The sequence below is a fragment of the Muntiacus reevesi genome, chromosome 18 (genome assembly GCF_963930625.1).
Source record: "Muntiacus reevesi chromosome 18, mMunRee1.1, whole genome shotgun sequence".
Classification (NCBI taxonomy): domain Eukaryota; kingdom Metazoa; phylum Chordata; class Mammalia; order Artiodactyla; family Cervidae; genus Muntiacus; species Muntiacus reevesi.
Window position 1 is genome coordinate 40217907 of NC_089266.1, and position 27071 is coordinate 40244977.

The window sequence follows — 27071 nt, forward strand, 5'->3', positions numbered from 1 at the left end:
GTGGAATGTGACACTCAGGGACCATTATGTCTGGGCTCTGACCTTTTCCCTGCCTCCCACGCTGAGACCCATGAGACTAACAGCCTGGAGGCACCCCATGACACCTGTGGCCATGCTGAGGGCCGAATCCTGCTCGAGGTCTGCATTTCTCTATGACTGTCTGTGTGTTTTGAGGACAATGGGAGACAGACTGAATCTAGAGGACAAAACATCCAGTTCTAGCTGCTTTCATTCACTTTTAAATTTCACAGATACTTCAGGTCTGGGAAATAGAGCCCCAGACATATAACGTCCTTAGGGTACTTAGAGACTAGTAGGCAACACAGAAAATAAAAGAACAGCCTTATTCTTCTTCTCCAAAGAGCAAGTCACAGTTTGAAATAACAGGGTTATTGGTCTGTTCTTTGGCAAGATGGGTGTGAACTCCATACCCACCCCAGCTGATACCACAGTCTTGGCAATTTGGAGGCATCTGGATTGTGAATGGGAATGACATTGACCTTGGTGCTTCATATAACTTACTTGTGGATGCCTGAAATTCCACTGGGCGGTGGTGGTGGTGGGGTCTTTCTCTAGGATTAAGCATTATTCTTTTTCTGAGACCCTATGTATATTTTAAATCCCTGGGGGTGGGGGTGGGTTAACTGAGTTCATAACACAGCAGTGCTATGTCCCGAGACAGGGCTACTCGATGACTTTGGACTCCAAAAGATACCCCTGATGGGTACCACAAGGCGAGCCAGTGGACCACAAGACAATCTCCATTACCCTCTGAGTTAGCACTCAGCTCAGCTCTGCCTGCAAGAGAGAGAGCTAAAGAGATGTAAGGGGTGAGTATGTGTGTGCTGTGCTAAGTCGCTTCCATCTTTGCAATGCTGTGGACTGTAATCTGCCAGGCTCCTCTGTCCATGGGATTCTCCAGGTAAGAATACTGGAGTGGGTTGCCATACCCTCCTCCAGCGGATCTTCCTGACTCAAGGATCAAAATGCATTTTCAGTTTGATCAAACGGGTCTCCTGCATTGCAGGCAGATTCTTTATCACTAGTACCTCCTGGGAAACCTAGAGGGTGAATAAGGCCCAAGCAAAACCCAAACCCGGAATTCCAGCCAGCCTCACTCTGGGAGCTGAAAGAGGCAGAAACTCCAGGTCCATCTTAACTGCAGGGCCCTGTGGTCTCAGATTTGCCCCCTCCCTTATGCGTCCTGCTGGAACACTCATGCTACCCTCTGTGACAGTCCTGTGGTTGCCCACAGGTCTTGACAAAACTTTCAGGGTTCTTTAAACACACTCAACTACCACTGGGCCCCTTCTGTGTGTCTATCAGCTCTCCTGCCGGCAGGCCAGATTTGGCACTCAGGGCGAAGAATGTGGACCCCAGCCACCCCAGAGAGGCCCTGGAGTGAAGCCGGGCCAGGTCTCCCCGTGGCTGGAGCACTGCCCTGGGCGGGTCCCGCTGCCCGTCTGGACCCTTCCTACAAGAATCTGCATGCTTCCTCCCTCTGGGTTCCTCCCTCACCAACCTACCTGGAGGCAGGTCATAAAGCAGGAGGAGGGAGATGGATGGATGAGGAGGGCGGAGAGCCACGTGGTGCCATAAAGCCCCAGCTAGAAAGGGCCTGTCCCGGAGTGTCCAGGCTGCAGGAGTTCACGCTCAGAAGGTGGGCCGTCAGCCTTGGGAGCCGCAGCTGGGGCAGCGAGGCCCGGGAGGAGGCCATGCACCCAGGCGCGCCAGGATCAGGCCTCAGGGGCCTGAAAGGAGCTGAGGGCTCTCCTCAGGACTTGGGGAACTCTTGCCTGGAAGCTGGGAGGGATTTTGGGGTGCTGAGGGAGAACGGCAGCCCCCGAAGCCTGGGCGAGGCAGAAGAGGTGGCCGGGAGTAGAAAGCGCAGCCGGCCCGTGCGGTCCAAGGCGCGGCGCATGGCCGCCAACGTGCGCGAGCGCAGGCGCATCCTAGACTACAACGAGGCCTTCAACGCGCTACGCCGCGCGCTGCGGCACGACCTGGGCGGTAAGAGGCTCTCCAAGATCGCCACGCTGCGCAGGGCCATCCACCGCATCGCCGCGCTCTCCCTCGTGCTGCGCGCCAGCCCCGCGCCCCGCTGGTCCTGCGGACACCAGGAGTGCCACGGGCAGGCCGCGCGCGCCGGGGACGCGGGGGACCTGGGCTCCAGCCCGCCGGCGCCGCCACCGCCCACCGGGCCCTTCGCGCCCCGCTGCGCCTCGTGCCACCCCCACACGCCCTTGGGACGGCCCAGGGCGGTGGCCGAGGCGCTGCCGGGCTGGGCCCAGGCCTCCCCCGGAAGCTGGCGCCGAAGTCTCGGGGCTCCCTCGGCCTGGCCTCGGGGCCTCCTGCGAGCAGGCCCCGGGCTGGGCCACCCACACTCCTGACCGGGCGCCGAGCGCACTGTAGGGCCGGGAAGGAGCCAGCGGCAGGATGACCACAGAACGGGAAGATTAGGAAGCCATCCCTGGCAAAACTGAATGGGCTGAAGCCTGACGGGGAAAGGAGGCGCTTTGGCGGTGGGAAGGAACTCTGGAGACTGGGCCGCACCTCCTAGAACCCCGAGAACCCAGCCAGGAGCCGAATTCTTCTGGGCTCTTACCTTTGGACTTGAACTCTCCTTGGAAAGTGACTTTTGCATCTCTGTACCTCTGAGTCCTATTGTCTCTTGCTTTACAAAAAAAATTTTTTTAGGAGAAATGAAGACCTTTGGACAAAGTGGGGGGTTTATGTGGGAGTATGGGTGGCACCTGATGGGGTCTGATGACGCCGCGTGGGTCCCCTCCCCCTGCCTGTGCCGATGCCCCAAGTCTGTGGTCTGGGGGAGGCCTTCAGAATCGGCCAAATAAAAAGGAGAAGCTGTCATCTCTGTCTGCGAGCGGGACTCCACGGGGCCCAGGGGCCCAGGAACCCAGGGTGGTGGGAAGGCCCAGAGAGGCTTGGGGCCTCACGCCAGAGTGATGGGCCCCTGGCCTGAAGCCCACAGGTAGGTACTAGGAGACATTGGTTCCTGCAAGAGCCCAGGTGTGACTGAGCACTATGCGGGGCCCTGTGGGAGGACGTTGTCTGGAGATGAGGAGCGAGACGGGGAGGCTGATGATGTGGTCAGAACTGCTGTCTGCCGTGAGCCACAGAGAGGGGGGCAATGAGAGCAGGCTGTGGGCCAGTCTCAGGGAAGGAAGCTGGGGGCAGGGCCAAGGACTTGGGGGGGCATCAGTAAATCCCACTGGTACCCCCAAGCGATGGGCAGATGAGGCTCCCGGGGAAGAGTAGGAGTGTGGACTGTGCCTCTGTGATGATGGGCAGATTTGGAATCCAGGAAAGTGGGGCCTTGGGCCAGGGCTGCTGCAGAAGTGGGAGGGACAGCTGGCCCCCTTAAGTCTGGACGGCTGCTCTGCCTCTAAGGTGAGCACCCCGAGCTCATGTCCGGCCTCACTCATATTGAGCCTCACTGACCGGGATCGTATCGCTGGTGCTGCTCGCTGACATGAGGACCCAGATATGACAGAGAAAGCCTTGGTGGTCTCCTTGGAGAGTTGGAGGCAGGGGGAGCGCCACAGCTCAGAATGGGGGATCCCACAGAAGCTGGAGAGAAGCCCACAGTCTCCCAGGGAGGACTGAGGGGCCCCCAAAGCACTTGAGATGAGGCTCATCGTCCTAATTACAGGCGTCTTTGCTTTCTGCAAGTGAGACCCTGGCTGGCGCACTTGGCATCCGGTCCCCAGGCCCACAGACCCCAGGGCTCCACATTTCACAGGGCGGGTGGCTGGATCACAGATCACGAAGAGCCTTGGACTCTGGGGCAGTGGGCTCTGGGGGCCCCTTCAGGAGCAAAATGGGGGGCCCTGGCCCCAGGCCTGCCCACTGAGCGTGCCCTGTCAGGGAGAGGCTCTACCATGGTCTGACAGCAGAAAGCAAAGAGCCAGGCTGTCCAGGGCTCCGGGCTCTGTTCTGCACTGAATACATGTGTGCCTGCTTAACCTCTCTAAGGTTGGGTCGGGAGCGGGGTGGGGGGTGGGGGTTCACCTCTGACACGGTGTCTCCACCTCAGGATGGCTGTGAGTATTAACCTTCATTCATCAGGCAGTTTCTGGCAATTAGAAGGTGTTCCACAACTGGTAGTGTTTGCATATTATTTTAATTTTCTGACAGACAAGCCTGGACAGTGCTTCCACCTTGCTTCAGCCTCAGGTTTATATTCTCTGGAAACATGATTAAAATGACCATCAAGTCCTGCTTTTCGGAGTTCCAGGATGAAATGAAATGAGGGTTCTTCCCTGGCTTGCACGCTCAGCTCTGGAAGGGCGAGGGCGCCCCCTGCCGGTGAAATGGGGGAATGTGCGGCAGACTGTGAAGGCAGTTTGAGGCTGTGGAAGTATTGTCTCCTTACTTACCAGCTGAGTGACCTTGGCACATCGCCTAAGGGCTTTGATCCTAGGTGTTTACATCCGGTATAATGGACTAAATAAGTCCTTATATCATAGGCTGTTCTGCAGACTAAAAGAGAGAATGCATTTAAGGCACTTAGCATGGTGCCTGGCCTACAAAATCACTCACTGCATGAAAGCTATTTAATATTAAGAGAAGTTCTATTTGTAGAGCTGTTAAATGGAGAGAATGCATGGGAAGGTGTTTTATAAAGTCTGCAACACATTAGTTATTAACGTTGTTTCATCCGGGCTATCTGTTTGAGGGCACACATCTGCATATTTACAAGATGATAAGTAAACATTTGCGTGGCATGTTTATAGAAATGTGTAGGTATGTGAATTTGTGTGTGTGCATATGTGTATCTATTGACCTAACAGGTACCCCCTCCTCTCCCTGATTTCTTAAAGGGTGCTAGACCAGAATACCTTTATGATGCACCTTCCAGGTTTTCTGGCGGAGAAGGCAGTGGCACCCCACTCCAGTACTCTTGCCTGGAAAATCCCATGGACAGAGGAGCCTGGTAGGCTGCAGTCCATGGGGTCGCTAAGAGTCAGACACGACTGAGCGACTTCACTTTCACTTTTCACTTTCATGCATTGGAGAAGAAAATGGCAACCCACTCCAGTGTTCTTGCCTGGAGAATCCCAGGGACGGGGGAGCCTGGTGGGCTGCCATCTATGGGGTCGCACAGAGTTGGACACAACTGAACTGAACCGCAGCAGCAGCAGTAGGTTTTCTGGAACCCTTGCTTGAGTTTTTTGTTTGCTTCCTAAAATCATATCCGTTCTCCAAGATGACTGATTTGCTGTGAAAAGAAGCTATATCCGTGATTATTAAAGACATGGAAGTTATCAACCAGGACCACCTAGGTTTATCCAAATGTAGCGTAAAATAGTACAAGGGTAGGTATTAAATGAATATAAAAAGGAAAGTTCTGGAAAGAGAAGACACACACAGAAGACAGAGCTGTAAAAATCATGGCCAAAAGATATGAATGACTGATATACCTAAAGACAAATTATGTATCTATAAGGTTAATCCCAACAGATTACTCAAGTAGTGTTCAAAGGAGAGAGCGAAAGGGTTCACTTCGAAAGGGCAGAGAATAATAACAATTATAGCACTTTTTGCATCATGAATGAGACATGCCAGCAAAAGTAAATAACAATTGTAAGACCCAAATGTTGTCAGAGATGTGGAGAAAGGGGCACATTTACAGATTTCTAGTTGTATTGTGTATCTGTTCCTTTTTTTGAGAACAATTTGGCAAAATCACAATAAAAAATACCCTAAGGAAGTCAAAGTGAAAAAAAAAATTTTTCTTGAAAAAGGAGGTCCCAGTGGCACTGTATCTAACAGTGAAAGGCTTGAAACAACACAGATACTTAACCAGAGAGGCTTGGGCAAAGCAAACTCAGATATTTGCAACAGGATGCCAGCAATGGTGAGTTGGGAAAGCAGATCAAACTGGTCTGTGCCTGCTGCTTGTAAGTGTGGACCAACAGGTAGGTGCAGGGACCGACCTGGAGAGAATTTGGGGGATATTTATGGGTTAATAATATAATGGGTTAATATCCATTCGGCTCTGATAATTGTTTTTAAAAGTGAAAGTTTTGTTTGCTTAGGGCACGTTCTAAAGAGGAGTGGGCAAATGTTTGGAGCATAGACAGCAAGGATTCCTTTGGAGGGACTCCAGGTGGCATTAGTGGTAAAGAACCCGCCTGCCAATGCAGAAGGCATAAGAGACGCGGGTTCGATCCTTGGGTCCGGAAGATCTCCTGGAGGAGGCCATGGCAACCCACTCCAGTATTCTTGCCTGGAGAATCCCATGGACAGAGGAGCCTGGTGGGCCACAGTCCCTACCATAGGGTCGCAAAGAGTCAGACACGACTGAAGCAACTTAGCACACACGTACCTCACTGGATGTGAAACTGGGGTGCTTGCTGATAGGTGAATGACCACATCAGGTTTTGCTCACATTTTGCACTCACGTGTGTATGTGTGTGTAGACACCAGAAGGTTGCCTGAAGCAGGGGAGCTGGGCCCAGGCAGGCCCCAGTGAAAAGTAGGATTTGCTTAATTACTCCTAACCTGTCAGCCCCATAGGGTTTCCTGATACCCAGTGCGATATTGAGGATAAAAAGGCTCGTGGTCACAGTTACAGGGTTTTTCTCTCTTTTTTTACCTCTTCTCCTTGCATTAGGCTCAGACTTACCTAACCTTCTGGGGCTCGTGTCTCTGCCCGCTCCAGGCCCACTTTCCATACCACTGTTTCCATCTCGGAATTCTTCGAAGCCCAGGATGCAGTAAGGTTGAGGCAGGTAGAGGTGGATTTAGCATCCGTGTGGACACACCCTGGGCACTTGATTGGTGCCTGTATCTTCCTCTGGTTCCTCCAGTCAGCCGTCACTGTGAGCCAAGCGCATGAAGAGGGAGCTGGGGGTGCACCCGCCCCCCTCCAAGACCTCACAGCCCGTCCGGGAGGGGGCACAGAGAGGGGAACGACTTTCTTCAGTGACCTGCAAACATACTGCGGAGCAGGGAGGTCAGCCCACAGCAGAACAGAAAGGCCGATGCCACCTGTGTAGCTACAGGGGCTTAGAGCGCAGAACCCCACCTGGGGCCCACAGGCTGAGTGAAGGCGGAGTCGGAGGGGGAGCTCAGCGCCTTCCCTTCTAAAGGCGGCTGTGGGCATAGCTTCTGGCTGCTCTGCAGAAAGTGGGCCCAGGCTTCCCAGATCTTCACATTAAAAGTCTGGAATCTCCGTTCTTACGTGAAGTGGATTTTTAAAAAACACATTGCACACCAAACCCACTTTGCCTGACGAACCTGGCCCATGGGCTTCCAATGAAGACTTCAGTTGAGGGTGGGGGTAGAGGGGAGGTGGCGCTTGCAGCTGGGGGCAGGACCAGGCTGCAGCCGGAGCAGCTGGCTGTGTTGGGCTCACCAATCCCGGAGCCCAAAGCAGGTGCTCCTTGTCCTCACCTCTCCCCTTCCTCCCTGGTCCCCCACTCTCATCTCTGGTCCTTCCCCTCATCACCATCAGGCCACTAGATGGCGCCACAAGCCCAGCATCTCACAGTGCAGAGCAAACTCGGCTCCCCAGTCGGGGAACCCCAGTTTACCTGATAATCTTGCTACCATGGGGCACCCTGGGGACTTCTTGGCTTCTTCTTGTTTCTTCCAGTTTTTATTAAGTAAAAAAAAAAAGGTTTATGTCAGGTTTCTTCTTTCCTTCAGGCAGGTGCTGCCCAATAGAAATACAATGGAAGCCATGTTTTAAATTTTCTGGTAGGCATACTACAAGGAGAAAAGGGACACAGGTAACATTAATTTTAAAAACGTTTATGTAACTCAATATAGCCAAAATATTATCATTTCAATATGTAATCTATATACACTGTGTTAATGAGGTATTTTAGATTTTTTTGGTACTATTGGAAATCTAGTGTGTGTTTCATATGTATAACACATCCGGTGTGGATGAGCCACGTTTCAGGAGTTCTATAGCCAGATTTGGCTGCTGGCTATGGAAATGGCCTGGTTGGGCTGGTCAGTGGTAGGTCCATAGGGCCTGAGTCCTCCCCACCAAGAGTGAGCTCCTAGATTGTAACATGGAATTCTGGGAAGCTGGACACTGACTTATAGTCTAGGACTCTCGGGCATCCAACCTGCCACCATCTGCAGAAGGTCTCTCATTTAAAAATTTTTTTTAGTCTTTTTATTTTGGGCCCTGCCTCAAAACTCATGGGATCTTAGTTCAGCAACCAGGGATTGAACCCAGGGCCTCTGCAGTGAGAGCTTGGAGTCCTAACCACTGGACTGTCAGGGAATTAATTCCTGAAGGTCTCTTATTTTAAAAGCACGTTTCTAGAAGTTCCTGGGCAGAAGGGCCCAATTCACTCCCCTTGCCCCATCCCTTCTTCCCCTTTGTGGCCAGCTCACACTCTCTGCCCATCACACCCTCTTCCAGCTTGTCTTGGCTCTTGTTGGAAGCAGCACTTCTGAAGCCAGTGTGATACACAATCCAAAGCTACTTCTTTCTGCTAAAATGGCTCATCTTGCTGCAAACCAGTCTCTGGATGTGACGGATTGATGCCTAATTGGGATACAGTTTGAAATGAGTCTGGGTTTCGGTTTCCTAACCTCTGATCTCAAATGAACGCCACAACCTCTGAGACCCCCGCTCACCTCTAATTTCTCACCCCCATCCCACATGACCTACACCCTCCTCCAAACCACAGACAAGCATCCAGATGCACACACAAACCCTGGTGGTTCTGGGTCACCCTATAAGACAATGTAAGCCGGGAGATCGGGGATGTGGAAAGAGATGCAGAGAATAGAGAGGGTGGCAGAAACAGAGGGAGGAGATGTGAGAGAACTAGGAGAGATGGAACAGGCAGCCAAGGCCGAGGCCCTTCAAGCTGGCATCTGCCCTAAGGAGCTCCTGAAACAGAAGGATCTTTGCTGGCTCTTTAAAAGCACCTCAGAAAAGCCCTAAGGGCCATGAGATGGGGCCAACGCGCCTCTCTAACAACCCCTCTGCCACCCCTCGGGAGCTGCTCAGATACCCATTCAGAGGGTGTAGACACAATCCTCCTCCAGAGGCCTCACACATACTCACTCTACCCCTCCCTCCAGAGCTTGGAGCCCAGCTCTGGTCTGGACATCTCTGGGACTTGGGGGGTCAGGTTCAAGGTGGGATGAAATAGCTCCAGAGTTCAGCGTTTCACAACAGATAGGAGAAGCAGAAGCCTGCTCCAGAAGAGGAGCAGAGGGCTCAGTCTCCCGGGACAGGTGAAGGCACACCCATTTGGACCCACTTTGCCTTTCTTCCCCATCCAGAGCCCCCAGTGCAGAGGAGGGGGTCCTGGGTCCGCAGTGGGAGCCAGAGGCTCGTCCAAGTCACCCTGGGCAGGGCTGGGCTGGGGCAGAGGCAGAATGCTGCCAGGAGGTTCTCTTGGGAGAAGTGAATTGAAAAGCATCTCCGAGGAGGGCAGGGAGGGAGGGAGGCTGGGTGGTGTGTACACACACACACACACACACACACACACACATATACACAGCCTTCCTGACTTAGCCCGAGCCTCACTCAGGAGAGGAGCAGTCTCCTCTCCGCTCTTGAAGCTGCTTTCTGTTCCTTCCCCGCCCATCTGAACTGTCAGCTGCACCAGCGAAGTTGGCCTCAAACTTGAATGGGGCTGAAGGCTCCAGCTTCCTGGAGCTCCACGGGGCGGCAGGCTGGCCGAAGCCTCTGAGTTCAGCTGGCCTGGAGAAGCCGACCTTCCCAGCACCCCCGGCTGACCCTGGCTCTCCTGGGTGACACGTCTGCCCCTGACCTGTAGGCCCCCAGTCTGGGCCAAGGAATGGTGCACTGAGGTCCCTCGGAAGCCCCTCGTCCCACCCTGGAGCTAGAGCAGCCCAAGGCCCAGGCCAGCATGGCCAACCCCGGACAACCTCAGTTTTCCCCGGCGCGGGATCCAGGCCCTGCCTCACCCCTGGACCTGCCGGAGATGGAGAAGCTCCTTGTGCAGGTCGGAGGCCAGGATGACAAGCCCCTGAAGCCGTCCAAGTCCCTCTCAGGGCCTCTGGACCTGGAGCAGAATGGCCACAGCCTGCCCTTCAGGGTGATATCCGAGAGGCACCGGGAGGTCTTGCACCCCCTCTCGTCCTCCCGGGCCAGCTCCAGGCGGGCGTCCTCCACGGCCACCACCTCCGATGCCCAGGACGGAGAAGTTCCCAGAGATTACCTCATCCTTGCCATCGCCTCCTGTTTCTGCCCCGTCTGGCCCCTCAACCTCATGCCCCTCATCTTTTCCATCATGGTAAGTACTGCTCTTCACGGCAGGGCGGGGGCTGGTTTTGGTCAGCAGCCATGCCTCCCCGGCAGACACCAGTCACCCCTCCTAGGGTGCTGAGAGAAGAGCTGGGTGCTGGGGGTGGGGAGGGGAGACTCCTCATCTTAGCTGGCCTATTACTCCCCCTTGGAGAGGGGTCCAGGGCCCCCCCAGAGCTTCAGTTTCCTATCCTCCTTCATCTCTGCTCTTGGACATTGCAGTTTGACTTTTCACACATCCCTGCTGGGAAGGGGATCCCAGAGAGACACCCGGAGCTAAATTCTGCACAGAAAAGACAGCCAACTTGGGGGTCTGGCCTTTGCGGGGGTTGGGGGCTTTGTCGCAAGGAGTCATTCCTGAGTGGGGCTGTGAATCAGCAGAGATTGCAGCCAATATGGGGTCTCAGGGCCCCGCGTTCTCAGAAGGGGAGCCAGGTAACACCTCTCCACCCCACCCCACCCCCAGGGCCTCCTGGGTGTTCTAACAGCTTCTGGCAACTCTGGTTTCCAAGAGCGAGCAGTAGCTTCCTTGCCATGGACTGCGGGCCCGGGGCCCAGCTCCCCCAGGGCTGCTCCTCTGGGGGGAACTTCTTGCTGGGGCCCTTTGGGCCTCACCTTTGTACTGATTTCAATATCTGTCTTCCCGCAGGGGCAGGAGGGGGTGGTCTGGGCCACAGGTGGGAACGCATGTGTATCAGAGGGCATGGCTGGCCTGGCCAGGGAGGGGTATGGGGGCTCATCCTTGCTTCTCCCATGCTTGTGTTGTGGAGTTTTGAGTACCTAACCTTTGATCATCTCTAATCCAAGCCGCTGGGATCAGGCTGCTTGCAGAGGAGGAGCCCCAGGAAATGTTGGTAGCTGTTGGCAAGTGAATTCCATGGTTCAGGAAGTTGAGAGAGACAGAGAGAGAGAGAGAGGCTGGCAGGGACTGACTTTCAGAATGAGGTTAGGAGCAGGGGATGGTACACCGAGGGGAGAGACGCTGTCTGCCTGCCCCTGGAGGGACTCCACTGTTGAGTCATTCGTCATCCAGCCCCCGGGAGCTGTGGGCTCTCCTGCTGCCGCGCTGTCCACTAAGAAAACCCTTATTTCCTTATACGTCTCTCTCCACTTCACGGAGGCCCAGTTTCCAGCCAAGGGCACCTTCCCCAACCCCCAGCACCACCTGCCAGGGCTTCAGGGAAACTGGCAGCATTCTCAGGCCCCAGCGATTGGCGGGTTGGCGTGGGAAGAAGAGCCAGGGCTGGAGGGCCTTTGAGAAGATCCCCGTGCTGCCTGCGGCTCTTCGGGGGCAGCTGGGGGTGGAGCCGGGCCGCAGGGATTGCCGCCAGTGGCTCTGGGTAGGGACAGCTCTTGGTTACTGGGAGAAGCCCCGGAGGGGAGACCGGCTTTGGGGAGGAAAAGCAGACAAGGGTCCAGGAGAAAACAGTTGCTAAAATCCATCTTCTGGTGGGGGTGGCAGAGTGTGAGCTGGGTAAAAGCTGCCTTTGTCAAAGGAAACCTGGGCCCACAGCTGTGGGACCGCTGAACCCACCCCTGGTGTATTTCTACATCCATCTTGGGTTCTTGAATCAGGTCTGATGGTTGCCAGACCTGGGGCAGGGAATACGGTGCTAAACCAGTCACCATCACCAATTCCCACAAGCCTCCTCTCCAGTGGGGAGAAATTTATAAACAGGTCCTGACAACACATTGCAAGAAGTGCCCACGCTAGACAAAACCACAAGGTATTGTGCGACCTCAGGCAAGTCACTCAAACCTCTATTCTCCTCAGTATTCCCATCTTCAAAATGGGTGTCAACATAATACCTAAGTTATAGAGTTTCATGAGCCACACAAGGGGCTTTCCCAATGGTGCAGTGATAAAGAATCCGCCTCCAGTGCAGGAGACACAGATGATACAGGTTTGATCCCTGAGTTGGGAAGATCCCCTGGAGAAGGAAATGGCAACCCACTCTTGCCTGAAAAATTCCATGGACAAAGAAGCCAGGCGGGCTACAGTCCAAAGAGTCTGACACGAATGAGCGCCTAAAGCACACTGCTATGAGCCATGCAAAGTGCTAAAGCACCCAGCACACAGTAAGTGCTAGAATGTGGAGGCAGGAAATTAGGCAAGTGTCTCCCTGATGGAGGATGGGAAGCCACCACGTGTTTGTTGGGTTTTTTCTTTTAGAGCTTTGAAATAAAACTCACATATCATACCATTCAGGGCTTCCCAGATGGTGCTAGTGGTAAAGAATCTGCCTGCCAATATAGGAGATGCGGGTTCAATCCCTGGGCTGGGAAGATCCCCTGGAGTAGGAAATGGCACCCCACTCCAGTATTCTTGCCTGGAAAACTCCATGGACAGAGGAACCCGGTGGGCTACAGTGCATGGGTCGCAAAGAGTCAGACACAACTGAGAGACAGTCCTATCATACCATTCACTCATCTAGAGTGTACAATTCAGCAGTTTTTCATATAGTCAGATAAGTGCAACCATAACCACAATCAATTTTAAAATATGTTCCTCACCTCTGAAAGAAACCCAGCACCATTTTTCTATCACTCCTTCTAATACCTGCCTGCCAGACCTGAGTAATTACTCATTTTCCTTCTGTCTCCATGGATTTGTCTCTTCTGGGCATTTCATAAGCAGACATACTTTGTTCTATTGAGCTTTATTGTTCTCCACTGATATTGCATTTTTTACAAATTGAAAGTTGGTGGCAACCCTGCCTCAAGCAAGTCTATCAGTGCTCTTTTTTGCAACAGCATTTGCCTACTTTGTGTCTCGGGGTCATATTTTGTTAATTCTCAAAATATTTCAAACTTTTCATTATTATTATATTTGTCACGGTGATCTGTCATCAGTGGTCTTTAGTGTTACTATTGCAAGAAGATCACAACTCACTGAGCAATAATGATGAGAATTTTTTTTTAAGATCTTTTTTTTCTGATGTGGACCATTTTTAAAGTCTGGGTTTCCCGGTGGTGCTGGTGGTAAAGATTTCACCTGCCAACGCAGGAGACTCGAGTGGTGGTTTTGATCCCTGGGTCAGGAAGATCCCTTGGAGGAGGGCATGGCAACCCCCTCCAGTATTCTTGCCTGAAGAATCCCCATGGACAGAGGAGCCTGGCCGGCTACCGGTCCATAGGGTCTCAAAGAGTTGGACAAGACTAAAGCGACTTAGCATGCACGTGTTTTTAAAATCTGTACTGAATTTGTTACAATATTGCTTCTGTTTTTATAAAGTTTTGGTTTTTTGCCTCCAGTCATGTGGGATTTTAGTTCACCAACCAGGAATTGAACCCGAACCCCCTGCACTAGAAGGCAAAGTTTTAACCACCAGATTCCCCGGGAAGTCCCAAGGGTTAGCATTTTTAAGCAAAATTTAAAAATTAAGGTAGGTACATTCCTTCTTCACACATAATAGACTACAGTAAGGAATAAACATAACTTTTATATATACTGAGAAACCAAAACATCTGTGTGGGTCACTTTGTTGTGATATTCACTTTACTGGTTCATAGGACACTCCCATGCCCCAGGGAGGGAGGGGGGCAGTTATTTATCTAGAGTTGAAAGAAGTGGTCCCACGCAGCAGTGGGGGTGAAGGAGAGCCAGAAAGTGTGGAGAGTTAAGTCTCTATGCTGGTGTCTCCGGGTCTGCCAACAGACTTCCAAGCTCCTCATCTGATGTCCCCCACTGGTTACCAAGTGAAAGATCAAGCACTTGACCCCAGGGTGGAAGGAGACCTGCAGCCCTGACACCCCCGCTAGACCTCACTGTCTGCAGAGCATGTTGTAATATGAGGCTGGCAGAGTCTGGTTAATCATTCCCATTTAACAGATGAGGCAACTGAGGCATACAGAGCAGTGCCTTGCCTTTGTTCACACAACCAGTAAGAGGCACATCAGCTGGCTACTGAATCCAGTGTTCTCTTCACCTGCACCACCCTGCATCTATGTGACGAGGATGGCATGTCCCTCCCAGGGAAGCCAAATGTTTTAGGCATTTGTGCAGGGAGGGAATAATTCTATTCCCTTCTCTCTTTTTCTTCCCTACCTCCCAGCGGCCTCCTCCCTGCCACTCACTCACTCCATCAGTGGAAGACTAATGGACCACTAAGTATTCTTCCTACTGTGGCTTTGACAGCAGCCAACTGGGACCAGGGGCTGTATCTCAGGAGCTGTGATCACAGCTGTCCAGACCTGGCCCTGCTCAGCACCACAACCTCCCGTAAGCCTCCTGGGGTAGCCAGGGCAAGGCTGGCTTCATCCATTTTACTTTCGGGTCAGGCTGAGAAATAGCCATGCTTCCTGATCCAGCAAGGTCTCCTGTCAATGATAGATGCTGGACCCCAAGCAGTGAGCCTTCAATTGCTAACCAAGCAGGCATCAGATACAATTGGGTGTGTATCACATCTCTATCCCTTTTAAGGCACATGACCATATCCAAACCACTCAGCTTCCTTCCTTAGCTCCAGTTTCCTCATCCATAAAATATGTGTAATAAAACCATCTACCTCCAGGGCTGTCGGGAGAATTAAATGAACTAATGAGTGTGCCAGAGCCTGGCACATAGTAAATGCTTAATAAATGGAAGTGGTTGCTGTTATTATTAATACTAAATGAAATTGCAATGTCAGAGGAAAGAGCAAACCCCCAGTGCTGTGGGCCCCAATCTTTTTGGCACCAGGGACTGGTTTCATGGAAGACAAGTCTTCCATGGACCAGGGGGTGGGGGATGGTTTCAGGATGATTCAAGTGCATTGTTATTATTATTGTGCATATTTCCATTATTATTATCTCTATTATTATTATATCAGCTCTACCTCAGATCACCAAGCATTAGATCCTGGAGACTAGGGGCCCCTGCCTCAATCTGGCTTTCAGGCACTCCTGGCTTTTAGCAATTTGGATATAATGGAGTCTCACCCCTCATTACATCCCCGGAGGAGGTGGGCAGCCCTGTCTGTGATTTTGGTGGCAGCCTCTCTGTAAGTTGTTCCCACAGCATGTGGGAGTGATGCGGAGATCCATAGTGGCTTCAACGCTTCCTTACTTAGGCATTTTTGACAAGTTAATTATTTAACTGATGTGTTGCAGGCTCATTTTCATTCATTTATGATTCATCCCTTCCCTCAATGAGAGTGCTAAGCCCTGACCAGGGCTGATAGTCAGCTGGCATGCAGGGATATAGCTTAAAATATTAACATACTTCTGAAACCGTTGGTAAGCTGCTGCTGTCTCAACCCCCTCAATCTCCCCAGCCCCTCCCATCCACAACTGCAGCTACCCTGATTGCTCCCCTAGGACCCTCATCTCCCCAATCCATCCCCTCTCTCAAGCAATGGAGGAGTTAACCTGTAGTCAGGGCATTTCAGGGTTTCTCTGGTGGTTCAGACAGTAAAGAATCCACCTGCAATGAGGGAGACCTGGGTTCAATCCCTGGGTTGGGAAGATCCCCTGGAGGAGGGCATGGCGACCCACTCTAGTATTCTTGCCTGAAGAATCCCCCTGGACAGAGGAGCCTGGTGGAGTACAATCCATGGGGTTGCAAAGAGTCAGACATGACTAAGCCCAGTACAACACACCAGGGGCCTTTCAGGATGAAGTGCACGTTTGCAGAGAGAATGGTGTGAAGAAGGTATGGAGAAGCACACCTTTTGGCTTTCAGAAGCTGGGAGATGCTTGATCTCTGTGGAAGCGCTGATAACTGATCAGTCCTAGCACATCCTTTCTATTTGTTTTTGACCACACTGTGTGGCTTGTCGGATCTTAGTTCCCCAAGTGGGGATTGAACCCAAGCCCCCTGCAGTGGAAGCACAGAGTATTAACCAAGGGCCCTGGGCCCTGGCACATCTTGTCTCTTCTGAGATCTGCTGGGCCTTGGCCTGAGCCTCATGGGTGGAGGAAGCTCTTTCCTGAATTCTGTATCCTCCTTCCTCTGGCTGGTTTCAGCCTCTGGCAGTTGTCCTCAGCATCCTCTTCACCCCATCCTCCCTGCCCCCAGCATCCTTTCTCCACACTCACACTTTTCTTCAGCATCTTTCCTCACTGATGTAATAACCTGAGTTCATAAATTGTTTTCTCACTCACCATTCCCACAGCCCCTGTGATCACAAATGATCTATTAATTCAGTCATTACAACCGTTACTGCAATTACTATTATTGTGCCTTCATCTTGAGCTGTTTTGTGTAAGAGGAAGATGATGCAACTGATAGGGATGGAGAGCAGCTGGTAATTTACTCAAGAAAAGAAATGAGGGTTTTCTTATGGATCCTTCATTTGGTAACTCATGGGGGTGGGGAGGAACTTCAGAAATGAGGGCCAGCTAGCAGTGGAGAACTTCTCATGTAAAGCAGGGCTCCGGACTTCCCTGGTGGTCTAGTGGTTAGGACTCTGTGCTTCCACTGCAAGGAGCACAAGTTTGATCCCTGGTGGGAGCACTAAGATCTTGCATGCCATGTGGTATGGCCAAAAAAAAAAAAAAAAAGGCCGCATACTTAGAGGCAATTACTTTCCCTCTATTTTAAAGATCTGAAAACCAAGATTTACAGAATAGTTGTGATATTTACATTGGATAGAATGTATAAAGTGCCTGACACCACAAAGCAACCACAATTAGGTCTGTTCTGATCCATCTGGCCATTTCCAGGGTGTCTCCTTAATGGCACCCCTCATGCTTGAAGGCATGTGTGGTTGATCACTCTGTGGATAAAGAAGTGCAGTTGGGTTCAGTGTAACTGAAAAAACATCTCTTTCACCTTTCCTCCTCACCTTTCATACCCTAGAAACTACATGTGTGCCTCTCTCCATGGTCCTGAATCATTGCTGCACAGACAACTGTTTTTCTGAAAAATGGGGGTGAGGGGGGGCAGGACACATCTCAAAGTGTCTGCCCTTCCCCCCACCAAGGCCATACTTACAGCTGACAATGAGTCCCTTGATTATGATTCAAGGTAGCTCCTGGATTTCAGAACTTGAACTTCCTAGAAATCCCAGAAGACTTTCTGTATGTTGCTCCCTTTTCCTCCCATTGTTGCCTTGGTGTTGATGTCCTGAGTTTGGTGACCTGAGCTGCCGGCTGTTAGAGCATTTTATCCTCTACCACTCCTATGAGGCAGGGATTGTCATTAGGACATTTTACAGATGAGGAGCTGGAGCACAGAACACCACGCAGGTGTGGGGAGAGAAGCGACTGCAGAAGTGGAGAAAGGCCAGATCAGGAGGGTGCCACCTGTCACAAAATGGAATCTGGATTTGTTCCTGTGGGCAGTGGGGAGCTTACAACTGGGTGAGATAAACAGAGGATTTCTTCGAGACCGAAGAGAGAAAGATATAGTCAAGAAGGAGAGGGTGGGAAGACCAAGGAGAGCTGGTGCCCTAATGTCCCTGGGGAGCAGAGAGAGACTGAGGTCTGGACTTGAGCTTGCATAGTTCCTGACACGAGGTAAATGCTCAGACGATGCTAGGGATTATGACCATTCCAGTGGAGGTGGAGGAATCTCGGTGGGCTTCACAGAGGAGGTGGAATTGGAGCCCGCCATTGAAGGATGGAGAGGATTTGGACGTGTGGTGTTGTGGGGGAGCAGGAATGCAGGTGGAAGAAATAGCATGAGCAAAAGCAAGTCAGTGCTCATACCCTGAACAGCTCAGATCCAGAGGTCGTGGAAGAGAATATCAGAGGCTCAAACGAGGAAATGCAAAGCTAACCTGAGTTTGGACTTTGTTTGGCAGACAATGGGAGGCCATGGGAGATGCTGAGCAAGAGTGATTGCCTCAGCCACCATCATCTCTCTGAGCTTTTATATCAGCTCTTAACTCTCTTCTGATCCCCCACAACGGCTGGGCTGTGGCAGGGGTGGAGGTCTTTTGGAAACTTGTATCCAGCCCTACCATCCTCTGCCCCACCATCCTCTGCCCCTAGGTTTCAGGTAGCCAAAGGACTGAAGCTTCAGCTTTAGCATCTTTCCAATCTCATATCTCAATCCAAATATCCTCCCTTTAGGAAGTGTTCCCTGACTCTCCCCTTTTACAAACTCTCATAGGACCAGGTACCTCTTTTTTGAAACACTACCCATAGTTGCAATTTTACTTTTGTGGGGTCATGATGGTGGCCTGCTTCCCCCACCGGGAAGCAGGCTCCATGAGCATAACAGCTGGGGGCTCTCTTGTTCACTGCTGCATCCCACGGTCCTGGCACCAGGCCTGGCATGAGTATCTGTAGGATGGACTGGTGGTGTGGGAAGTAGAAAGGAGAGAAAGAGAGCTTGGAGCCAAGGGGGCATCTCCATGAGGCTGTTGCCTTGACTTGAGTGACAAGTGGCACCTGGAACTAAGGCGGGTGCAACAAAGCTCCAGAGGACAGTTGCAGTGGAATTGACTAGGAGGGGAAATTAATTACTGTGTTGGGATGGGAGTGGAGCTATGACTCAGTGGGAGAACTCTAGGCTGTTGATAATAATTGGGGCTTGAACAAGAGGAAGGAGGAGCACAAGGCAAGGAGCAGATCTGGGAAGCAGGAAGCTGTGGTTTGGGGCAAAGGAAGTCAGGGCACGCTGCAGCGGGCAGGTGGTGGTGGACTGGAAGGAGCTTGGCAGAGGGAACCAGGGGGTGGGGCTGAGGGATCGGTTAGAATTCTGAGAGATGAAGGTAGGACCCAGGTGCACCACTGAAGAGAACACAGGTGGGAGGGTTGCTGCTCTGAACTTCAGCGTCTTCAAAAGTGGGCAACACTGCCAACCTCGTAGGATGATTCTGAGCCTAAATGAGGTAATTTAGGCACAGTTGTTAACAAGCTGCATGACATAAAACAAGGGCTCAATAAGTCTTTGTCATTGTTGTTCACCATCATCATCAAGGTACCTGACGCTTCCATGCTGAACTCAGGAGCTTCCAATAATCAGAACATAAAAAAAATAACCAAACAGGGACTTCCCCACTGGTCCAGGGGCTCCGACTCTGTGCTCCAAAAGCAGGGGGCCTGGGGTCGATCCTTGGTCAGGGAACTAGATCCCACGTGCTGCAAATAAAAATGATCCTGCATGCCACAATTAAGACTTGGCGCAGCTAAATAAATTAATAATAATAAAAAACAAGATGTGAAAGCAGTCACCACCTTTAGTGGACTCCTTCCTGTTCCTGTTCTAGTGGTCCAAGTTCTAGAGCTGGAGGAATCAGCAGCCAGCCCTGGGCAGTGGTGAGGGGTCTCCAGGGACAAGCTTGGGACATACCTCCTACTGAGCCACTCCTGGGCCCCTCGGAATACCCTCTGTCTCTACATCCTCTGTTCATCTCCCTCCTCGCACCCACCTGATTTAATCCAACCAAGCGGGGCCAAGAGAAGCTGAGTTCACTGAGGATGATAATAATCAGATATGGTCCCTGTGAAGCTATCCATGGCTCCACCCCAGCCCGAGCCTTGCTGGTTCAAACCCAAGACAACTCACCTTTCCAGTGTGATCTGGGAAGGGGGCTTGGTTGAACAAGGATGTGGTACCTGGGTGGGAAGTTGGGGGAGGGAGGGCCAGTGATTTCTTTCCTTTTATGGCAAAAGGGGGCTCATAAGAAAAGGAGGCAGGTGTGCTGGGCCGTAGAAAAAGTCGCAGGGGCTGCCTTAGTGCGGCTACAAGAGTGAGCCTTGGGCTGGTGTTCAAGGGGGCCCGGCTTATCTTTCCCACCAGCTCAGCATGGCCTGGACATGGTTCACCCTCCCAGGCCCACAGTCTCTACTGTACCACCCTGCCCATCCCTGTCCTGAGATAACACCCTGGGAGCTTCCCTGGCCATCCCGTGGTTAAGACTCCGTGCTTCCACTGCAGGGGGCATGGGTTCGATCTCTGGTTGGGGAACTAAGACCCTGAGATAATGCCCGGCATTGCTCGGTTATGTTTCCAGCCGTCCCCAGCCAACGATGGGCAAGCTTGGTTAGGGATTCCCACAAGAGGTCTGGCCACTTGAGTCCAGGCCACTTCTCCTGAAGGAGGTCCCTGCCTCTCCCCTAGGGGGGCTGCTCAAGTGTAGGCTGCAGCGGGGACGGGGGTTTGTTCAGAGGCTCAGGCAAGGGGCCCCCTGCAAGGTTGCTGAGGACAGGGTTTCTACCACCCTCTCTCTGCAGTCTCGAAGTAGCGTGCAACAGGGGGACCTGGACGGGGCCCGGAGGCTGGGCCGCCTGGCCGGGACGCTCAGCATCACCTTCATCATCATGGGGATCATTATCATCATTGTGGCCGTGACTGTCAACTTTGCAGGTGAGGCCCAGCGGCACCCCAGCTCCCTTGGTGTGGGGACCACAGAAGGATGTGGCCCAGCCCCCTGGGACAGGGGTGGTGGTGGGAGGAAGGGTAAGAGCATGTGGGCGCCATAGCCTTCACCTCACACCCCAGAAAAGCAAGCATCCAGTCGTCTGCAGGGACCAGCTGAGTGGGATTGGCTTTCTGGCTCTCCAATGGCTGGAGAGTGCTACTCACAAAGCCCAGCAACTTTGAGAATTTCTGGGCTATGTGGGTCAGTATTGTCCATTTCCCTCTAATCACACACTGGTATTGGAAGCCTCCAACCACCTCTGCCCCTTTGGTGACCAACCTACACTTTTCCCTACCACCTGTGCCCCATGGGCCAGCAGCTTGGCTGCTGATACTGGGAACAGGTTGTAAATATAGAATCTCAGGCCCCACCCAGACCCGCTGAATAAAAATCTGCACTTTAGTAAAATTCCCAACCCCATCATTAAAGTTTGGGAGGTACTGACCTAGAAAACAGAGCGTTCATCTTGGGACAGAAATCCTGGGATTTGGCTGCAGGGTCATGGCCTCATAGGAGAGGGAAGAGTTCAGGTTTGTAATCAGCTAGTCTGGGTTCAAAAATGTAGGTCCTCTCCTTTACCTGTTTGAGGAGAAGCATGTTCCACAAAGTTTGAGAGGCATGCAGGTCCCTGCGAGGCAGGAGCCCACTCGCCCAGGGCATGAGCCTCAGCATCACTTTCCAGTGCCCCAGTTTCTTTGTCTTGCTCTGCTTGAATCTGACCCAGGACTCTTTCCTTGTGTATTAGTGTTAGCCACTCAATTGTATCCGACTCTTTGCGGACAGATGGACTGTAAGCCCACTGTTGTCCATGGAAGTCTCCAGGGAAGAATACTGGAGAGGGTTGCCATTCCTTTCTGCAGGAGATCTTTCAGACCCAGGGATCAAACCTGGGTCTCCTGCATTGGCAGGTGAATTCTTTACCATCTGAGGCACCGGGGAAGCCCATGTTACATTCCATGGCAAGTAACAACTGCTGAACTCAAATTTGCAAGGGGACTATTTAGCTTTCACTAAAATATTCAAGCAGGAATGTGTCTAGCCTCAGGGGTCACCATGCCCACCTGTGAAACAATCACTGAGATGCCAGTCCTCTCCTTGGCAGGAGTTTACTTCCACCCGGAACCTCAAACCGAATCACCTCTGTTACCATCTCCCCCTAGGAAACAAAACCCCAAATCCTCCAAAAAGGGCCCGGGAGACCCCGTGTTCTGAGCTCCATCCTGCTGTCACTGTTCTTTTCTTTACAGTTCCGAAGAAATGAAACTCACTAGGGGGCGGTGCTAGCAGAAGCAGCCCCAGCCCATTGAAGAGCTCCACCCACACGCCTCCCGGAGGACAGGACGATCCCCCAGCTCGAAAAGCACAAACTTGGAGGGAACCCCCCAAGTCACCCCATTGCTAGCCCACATCAAATGGCGGGAAAAGAGAGGAAGAAAGGATTGGAAATGGACTCTGAAACAGATGAATAAGGTGGTCCAGTCTCCTGGGCATGTCCCCGTATTTTAACCCCCGGGCTCTGGCTGGTTTCTCATCCCGGTGGTTTCCTGGGATTGGTCAAGCAGGCATATACTGCCAGAGTGAGAAGAAACCACTCCCGCCAACGAGACCATGGTGGGGAGAGAGTCCCTGCGTGTTTCACGACCAAAAGCAAAGACACAGACTTTATCTTTTCTATTTTTCTTGAGGTGGGATGAAAAAAGACTGCCTGCATGCCTTGTGCCACATGCCTGAAGCGATCCCAGCTGGTGCCCTGAGCTCAGAGGCCGAACTGCTACTTAGCATCTGCCCTGTAACCCCTCGGACACATGGGACGTGCAGCTGCCCTGGAAAGAGGCAACAGCCACCCTTAAATCCTCCATCGCAGGATGAGGGCACCAAGAGAAGTGTTGGTAGAGACAGAAATGGGGACAGCATGACCCATGGACCTCTTCTCAAACATTTCAGCCTCAGGAGCCTCTTGGTTGAGACGCCTGGTCCCAGAACATCTCCCGGGATGACCCAAGTCTGCCTCTTGTTCCCTACCTGGGCTGCAGTCTGGGGCACCAATCAAGAATTCCCGGGGCCCTGACTCCGTCTCCAGGTCGGCTAGTGAAGAGGAACTCAGGCCTGAGCTCTCATCCGGGGACCACCTGGTTGTCTGGGGCACAAACTCAGGGTTTCATGTGGAGGGGCTCAGGGTCCCTGTGCAAAGCGGCTGAAGGTCCTCATGCCGAGAGGCTCAGGTGGGGCATGGCTCCCAGCTCCCACCCCAGCTGCCTCTGATGCTCTATGCCTCACCCTGCGCCCCTGACAAGCCTCTAACAGCAAAGGTTTTCCCCAGAGTCTGCCTTGGAACCACCCCTGGGGGAAATTCCTTTAGGCTCCCAGGCCCTTAGGGATGTCTGTGCCTCCTTTAGGGGTGTGGGTCCAAGAGTTTTCATGAAGGTTTGCTATTTCCTGGGTCTAGAGAATTTCAAGACGGAGGGAAGAGCCTGGCTGAAAGGTCCTGTCTTCGGGAACTCCGGGCTTGGGAACACACTCACATGCCCAGAATCAGGGGCCTGGACACCATGGCCTGTGTCTCAGGACCTAATGGGGCACCAGGAGGGAGTGAAGCGGGGCCCCTCAGACTTCCCCCTGGTCTTTCCTGATCCCACTTCCCCAGCTGACTGCAGCCCCCAAGCCCTGGGTAATGGATGCTCTGGGTTCCCCCCACCCCCACCCCAGGAGGCCCTGCCTAGCAGCCAGGGTTCCAGGAGGCTAGGAGGGCATATTGGCTCCAAGTTGGCTGAGAATGTTTTCTCTGCCCCTGATCAGCACCCTCATGCCTCCTTTTAGGGCTCCCGCGTGTCTCCCCCACCCTCCTCAGAGGCTCCTGGGGAGGGAGACTGTTAGAGGTTATGTCTTCCGGGAGGAGCTCTGGGGGGTGCAGCTCTGAGCCTTCTAGGAGGGCCTGTGTGATGGAGGGGAATTGAAGCGAGTGTTCAGTGCCCTGAAACACTCTGGGGCTGGCATTCCTGCATCAGTGCCCCACCTGGGAATAAACCCCAGCCTCTCTCACACCTAAAGGAGGGGCCTGCTGAATCTGTTTTATGGGACCTTTGAAGCCAAAACAGAGATGCCCCTGTTTGTCGGGGAAGGAAGGGGATGAGTCCAGAGTCTTCGTGTCACTTTCAAGGTCAGGCCAGGGGAGTCATGTGGTCTGTGAATCTGACATTCACAGGCCCCAACTCTGGAAGGAAGGGTCATGAGTGAGCATCTCCTGGTAGGCCCCAAGGGGTCCCCAGCTTCAGCCCCCCCAGGGAGACAACAGCAGTGAACCAGACTGTTTAGGCATGGTCTCATGGGCAGAGGCAGGACTGCGGCCTCTGTGTGCTTCGGGACCATCACACACACACACCCACACCTGTCCCGCTGTCCACAGGCACACCCATGAAAGCAGACCCTCACTGCCCCCTGCCACCCACACTGGCTCCTCCTCCAAACCCAGAATAGCAGAGAGAGAGAGAAGCCGCTGCAGACAGCTGCGGGAGCAGACAGAGCAGGAGCATCCTTCCATTTGGGCAAGAATGACTAGAGTTTTCTACTCATACCGAGAATGTAGCTCAGAGGCCCCAAGAGGCTGGCTCTTCTGGCAAAGAGGAGCCGAGGACGGGAAACCCTTCGGAAGTAAGACTGGGAGAGAAGGTCCTCATTGCTCCTCACCCACAGGGCACCTGACACCCTCAGGCCTTGGTGAAGATGAAGGGACAGTGGCCCTGCCATCCCAGCTCCATCATGGGTCCAGCACTAGCTGCATGAACACAGTGGTCCCCCAGCTTGTGGTGCTGAACCAGCCCCTGCCCAGGTCCCCTAGGGAACAGCACGCGCTACCCCTCACCAGCCCCCAGTTACCAGTTCTCGTCTCTGTATTTCTCTGCATGGAAAGAAATAAAGCTGACTGCCCATCAAGACCTGTGTGTTTGTGCTGCTGGGTTCAAGGGGCTCCAAACAAATTGGGGGGCATTGGGGAGCCTGGCAATCCAGGGGTTCTGTTGTGAGCATGGAGCATTCTCTTGGACAAGTCATTTGTCCTCTCCTAGACTTAGTTCTCCGGTGAGTGACGCTGGTCTTCCCTTGGTTGTTCCTTCTGAACAAAGACCTCAGGAGTTGAAGAGGAGATCAGGAGGCTGTGCGGGACGTTTTGCAAACCTTGATGAATCCACATGGCCATCTGAGGTAGTCGCTAGTGTTATCCTGGGTTTCAGGTTGGTAATCCAAGGCTCAGAGAGGTTCAGACACTTGACCTGGGTCACACAGGACTTGGACATACAGAAGGTAGTGAAGAAATGTTGGTGAACTGTGTCCCTAGGTCTGACCCCAAAGTGGGTTTCTTGCTGCCATCTCTGCTGCCTGGAGAGTAGAGCCCCCTGGAAAGAAAGTGAGTTAGTTGTGTGTGTGGTAGGAGGCAGGGTGCGCGGGGAGAATCTATTTCCAGGATGACTGCTTGATGGTGGAAGGTGGCAAGGGCTTTAGGAATGAGGAGCTGGGCATAGGCAGAGCCACTGGGCTGGGCAGTCAGCAGGAAAGGAAGGAATGGCCACGTGACCCCAATAAACTGTTTATACTGAGGGCAAGAGGCTGGGGGAAGGGGGAGGGAAGGGCATAGCACTGGGGTGGGGCAGGTAAGCAGAGAGAGCCCCAGGACCCACAGGGCAGCCCAGCAGAGTAGATCAGGGAGTGGGAGTTGGGACCAGCCTGCCTGGGTTCAAATCCAGCCCTTCCACTCATTAGTTGCGTCTCCTTGGGGAAGTTCCTTCCAGCTAGACTGGGGTTTGGGGGAGGACTTCTCATGTGCCAGGTGCTGGCCTCCATGTTTTGTGCCAACTGTCTCATTTCGTGGGGCTTCCCAGGTGACTCAGTGGTAATGAATTCGCCTGTCAATGCAGGAGACTTGGGTTCAATCCCTGGGTGGGGAAAATCCCCTGGAGAAGGAAATGGCAACCTACTCCAGTATTCTTGCCTGGGAAATCCCATAGACAGAGGAGCCTGGCCGGCTACAGTTCATGGGGTCGCAAAGAGTTGGACACAACTGAACACACACACACACAGACACACACATCTCATTTAATCCTCACATTACCTGCCATGAGGTGTGTCATCCCATTTTCCTAAGACGAAAATGAAGCTGAGAGAGGCCAAGTGATTTGTCCAAGTTTGTAGAGTCAGGGACCCATGAGGCAGGACAGTCCTGGGAGCTTTGCTGGTGTGAGCTTCCCCTCCCACCTGAGAGAGTCTGCCAGCGGTTCCCAGAGAGCTGGCTATTTCAGCATCCTTTACCTGTACTGCCTGGTATGTGATGGTCACATTTCTCTGCAGCTTTTTGCTTTAGCATTGCATGTGATCTTTTCAAAGGCATTTTGAGCACTACCTGGGGGTCCAAATTAGGATGAAATGCCACCAGTGAACTGCTCCCCATTTAATCACACGCAGGTATCCAGATAGCTTCTCCACATGGTGCTGTGTGTCACTTGACTGCCTGGCTTGGTGATCTGAAAGTTTTTATGGCATTGGTTTTTCAGACACTACCCAGCTTTAGAAACTTTAAAATGGATGGGGACATGTGTCTGAGATTCAGCAAGGGGAAAGCTGCAGCTTCCACAATGCAGAAGGCGTGAGGTCACAGACGGCTCTGTCCTCCCTGAACTTGGACTCCCCACATGTGGACAGGGTGACCCTCACCTGTGAACAGGGTGGTGCTGTGCTCCTCACACCCACAGGGCTGGCGGAGGTTCAGCGGTGTGTCCCGGTGAACCACAAGGGCTGGACATACATGGGCAATGCTGAAGCTGGAAGGGCACCTCAGAATCTAGAAGGGCACCCCAGGCTAGCCTTGGAGGCCCTGCTCCCCTCCCGCCCCTTCCTCTCATGGGCCCACTACCGAGACCACCCCACCTGCCCAGGAGAGCTCTCTAGCCCAAGCCTTAAACTTTCACTGCCTGGCCAAGTCGCCTTGGTCAGCCCCAGCCTCTCTGGTCCTCAGTCTCCAGGTAACAGGGTGAGCTGAGCAGGTCTTGAGTGAGCTTCTCAAGCCAGACAGTTCACTGGAATCACCCAGGAGCTTGGGTGGCGTTGGCACCTGGCTTCCACTCCCTGTGAATCAGGTTTAAGTGGTCTGGGGTGTGGCCTGAACTTCAGAGTTGTTAAAGCTTTCCAGGTGACCCCGGTAGTCATTTGAGGTGGGAGCCACGGGGCTCTCGAGCCTCACCACTCAGCGTTAATGGGAATCACCAGGAGTGATCAGAGATGCAGACGCTGCAGCCACACCCTGACCAGAATCTCTGCCCTTTCACAGGATCCCCAGGGGTTCATGTGTGCTGAAGTTGGGGCCGCTCAGGGTTAGATGCCTGAAGCCAGGTCAAGTGGGTCAGCTTGGCTGCAGTCTACTCCGTGGCTGTATCTTCTGGTGGGGTGGTCTTTTATATTGCCTCTAAAAATAATTGTTTTCCTTTCCTTTGGCTTGTAGGATCTTAGTTACCTAGCCA

The 27071-nt window shown here is 52.8% G+C and overlaps 2 protein-coding genes across 2 annotated transcripts; both read left to right on the forward strand.

Annotated features, from left to right (window-relative positions):
* The first annotated feature begins 1715 nt into the window (after positions 1–1715).
* BHLHA9 (basic helix-loop-helix family member a9) lies at positions 1716–2390 on the forward strand. The gene has a single exon (XM_065908930.1). The coding sequence runs from the start codon at positions 1716–1718 to the stop codon at positions 2388–2390; it is 675 nt and encodes a 224-aa protein (XP_065765002.1).
* A 7135-nt stretch (positions 2391–9525) lies between these two features.
* Positions 9526–24486, forward strand: TRARG1 (trafficking regulator of GLUT4 (SLC2A4) 1). Its single transcript, XM_065909661.1, has 3 exons — positions 9526–10262; positions 20381–20513; positions 21816–24486. The coding sequence occupies exons 1-3, from the start codon at positions 9876–9878 to the stop codon at positions 21827–21829; spliced, it is 534 nt and encodes a 177-aa protein (XP_065765733.1). The 5' UTR covers positions 9526–9875; the 3' UTR covers positions 21830–24486.
* Positions 24487–27071: the final 2585 nt, after the last annotated feature.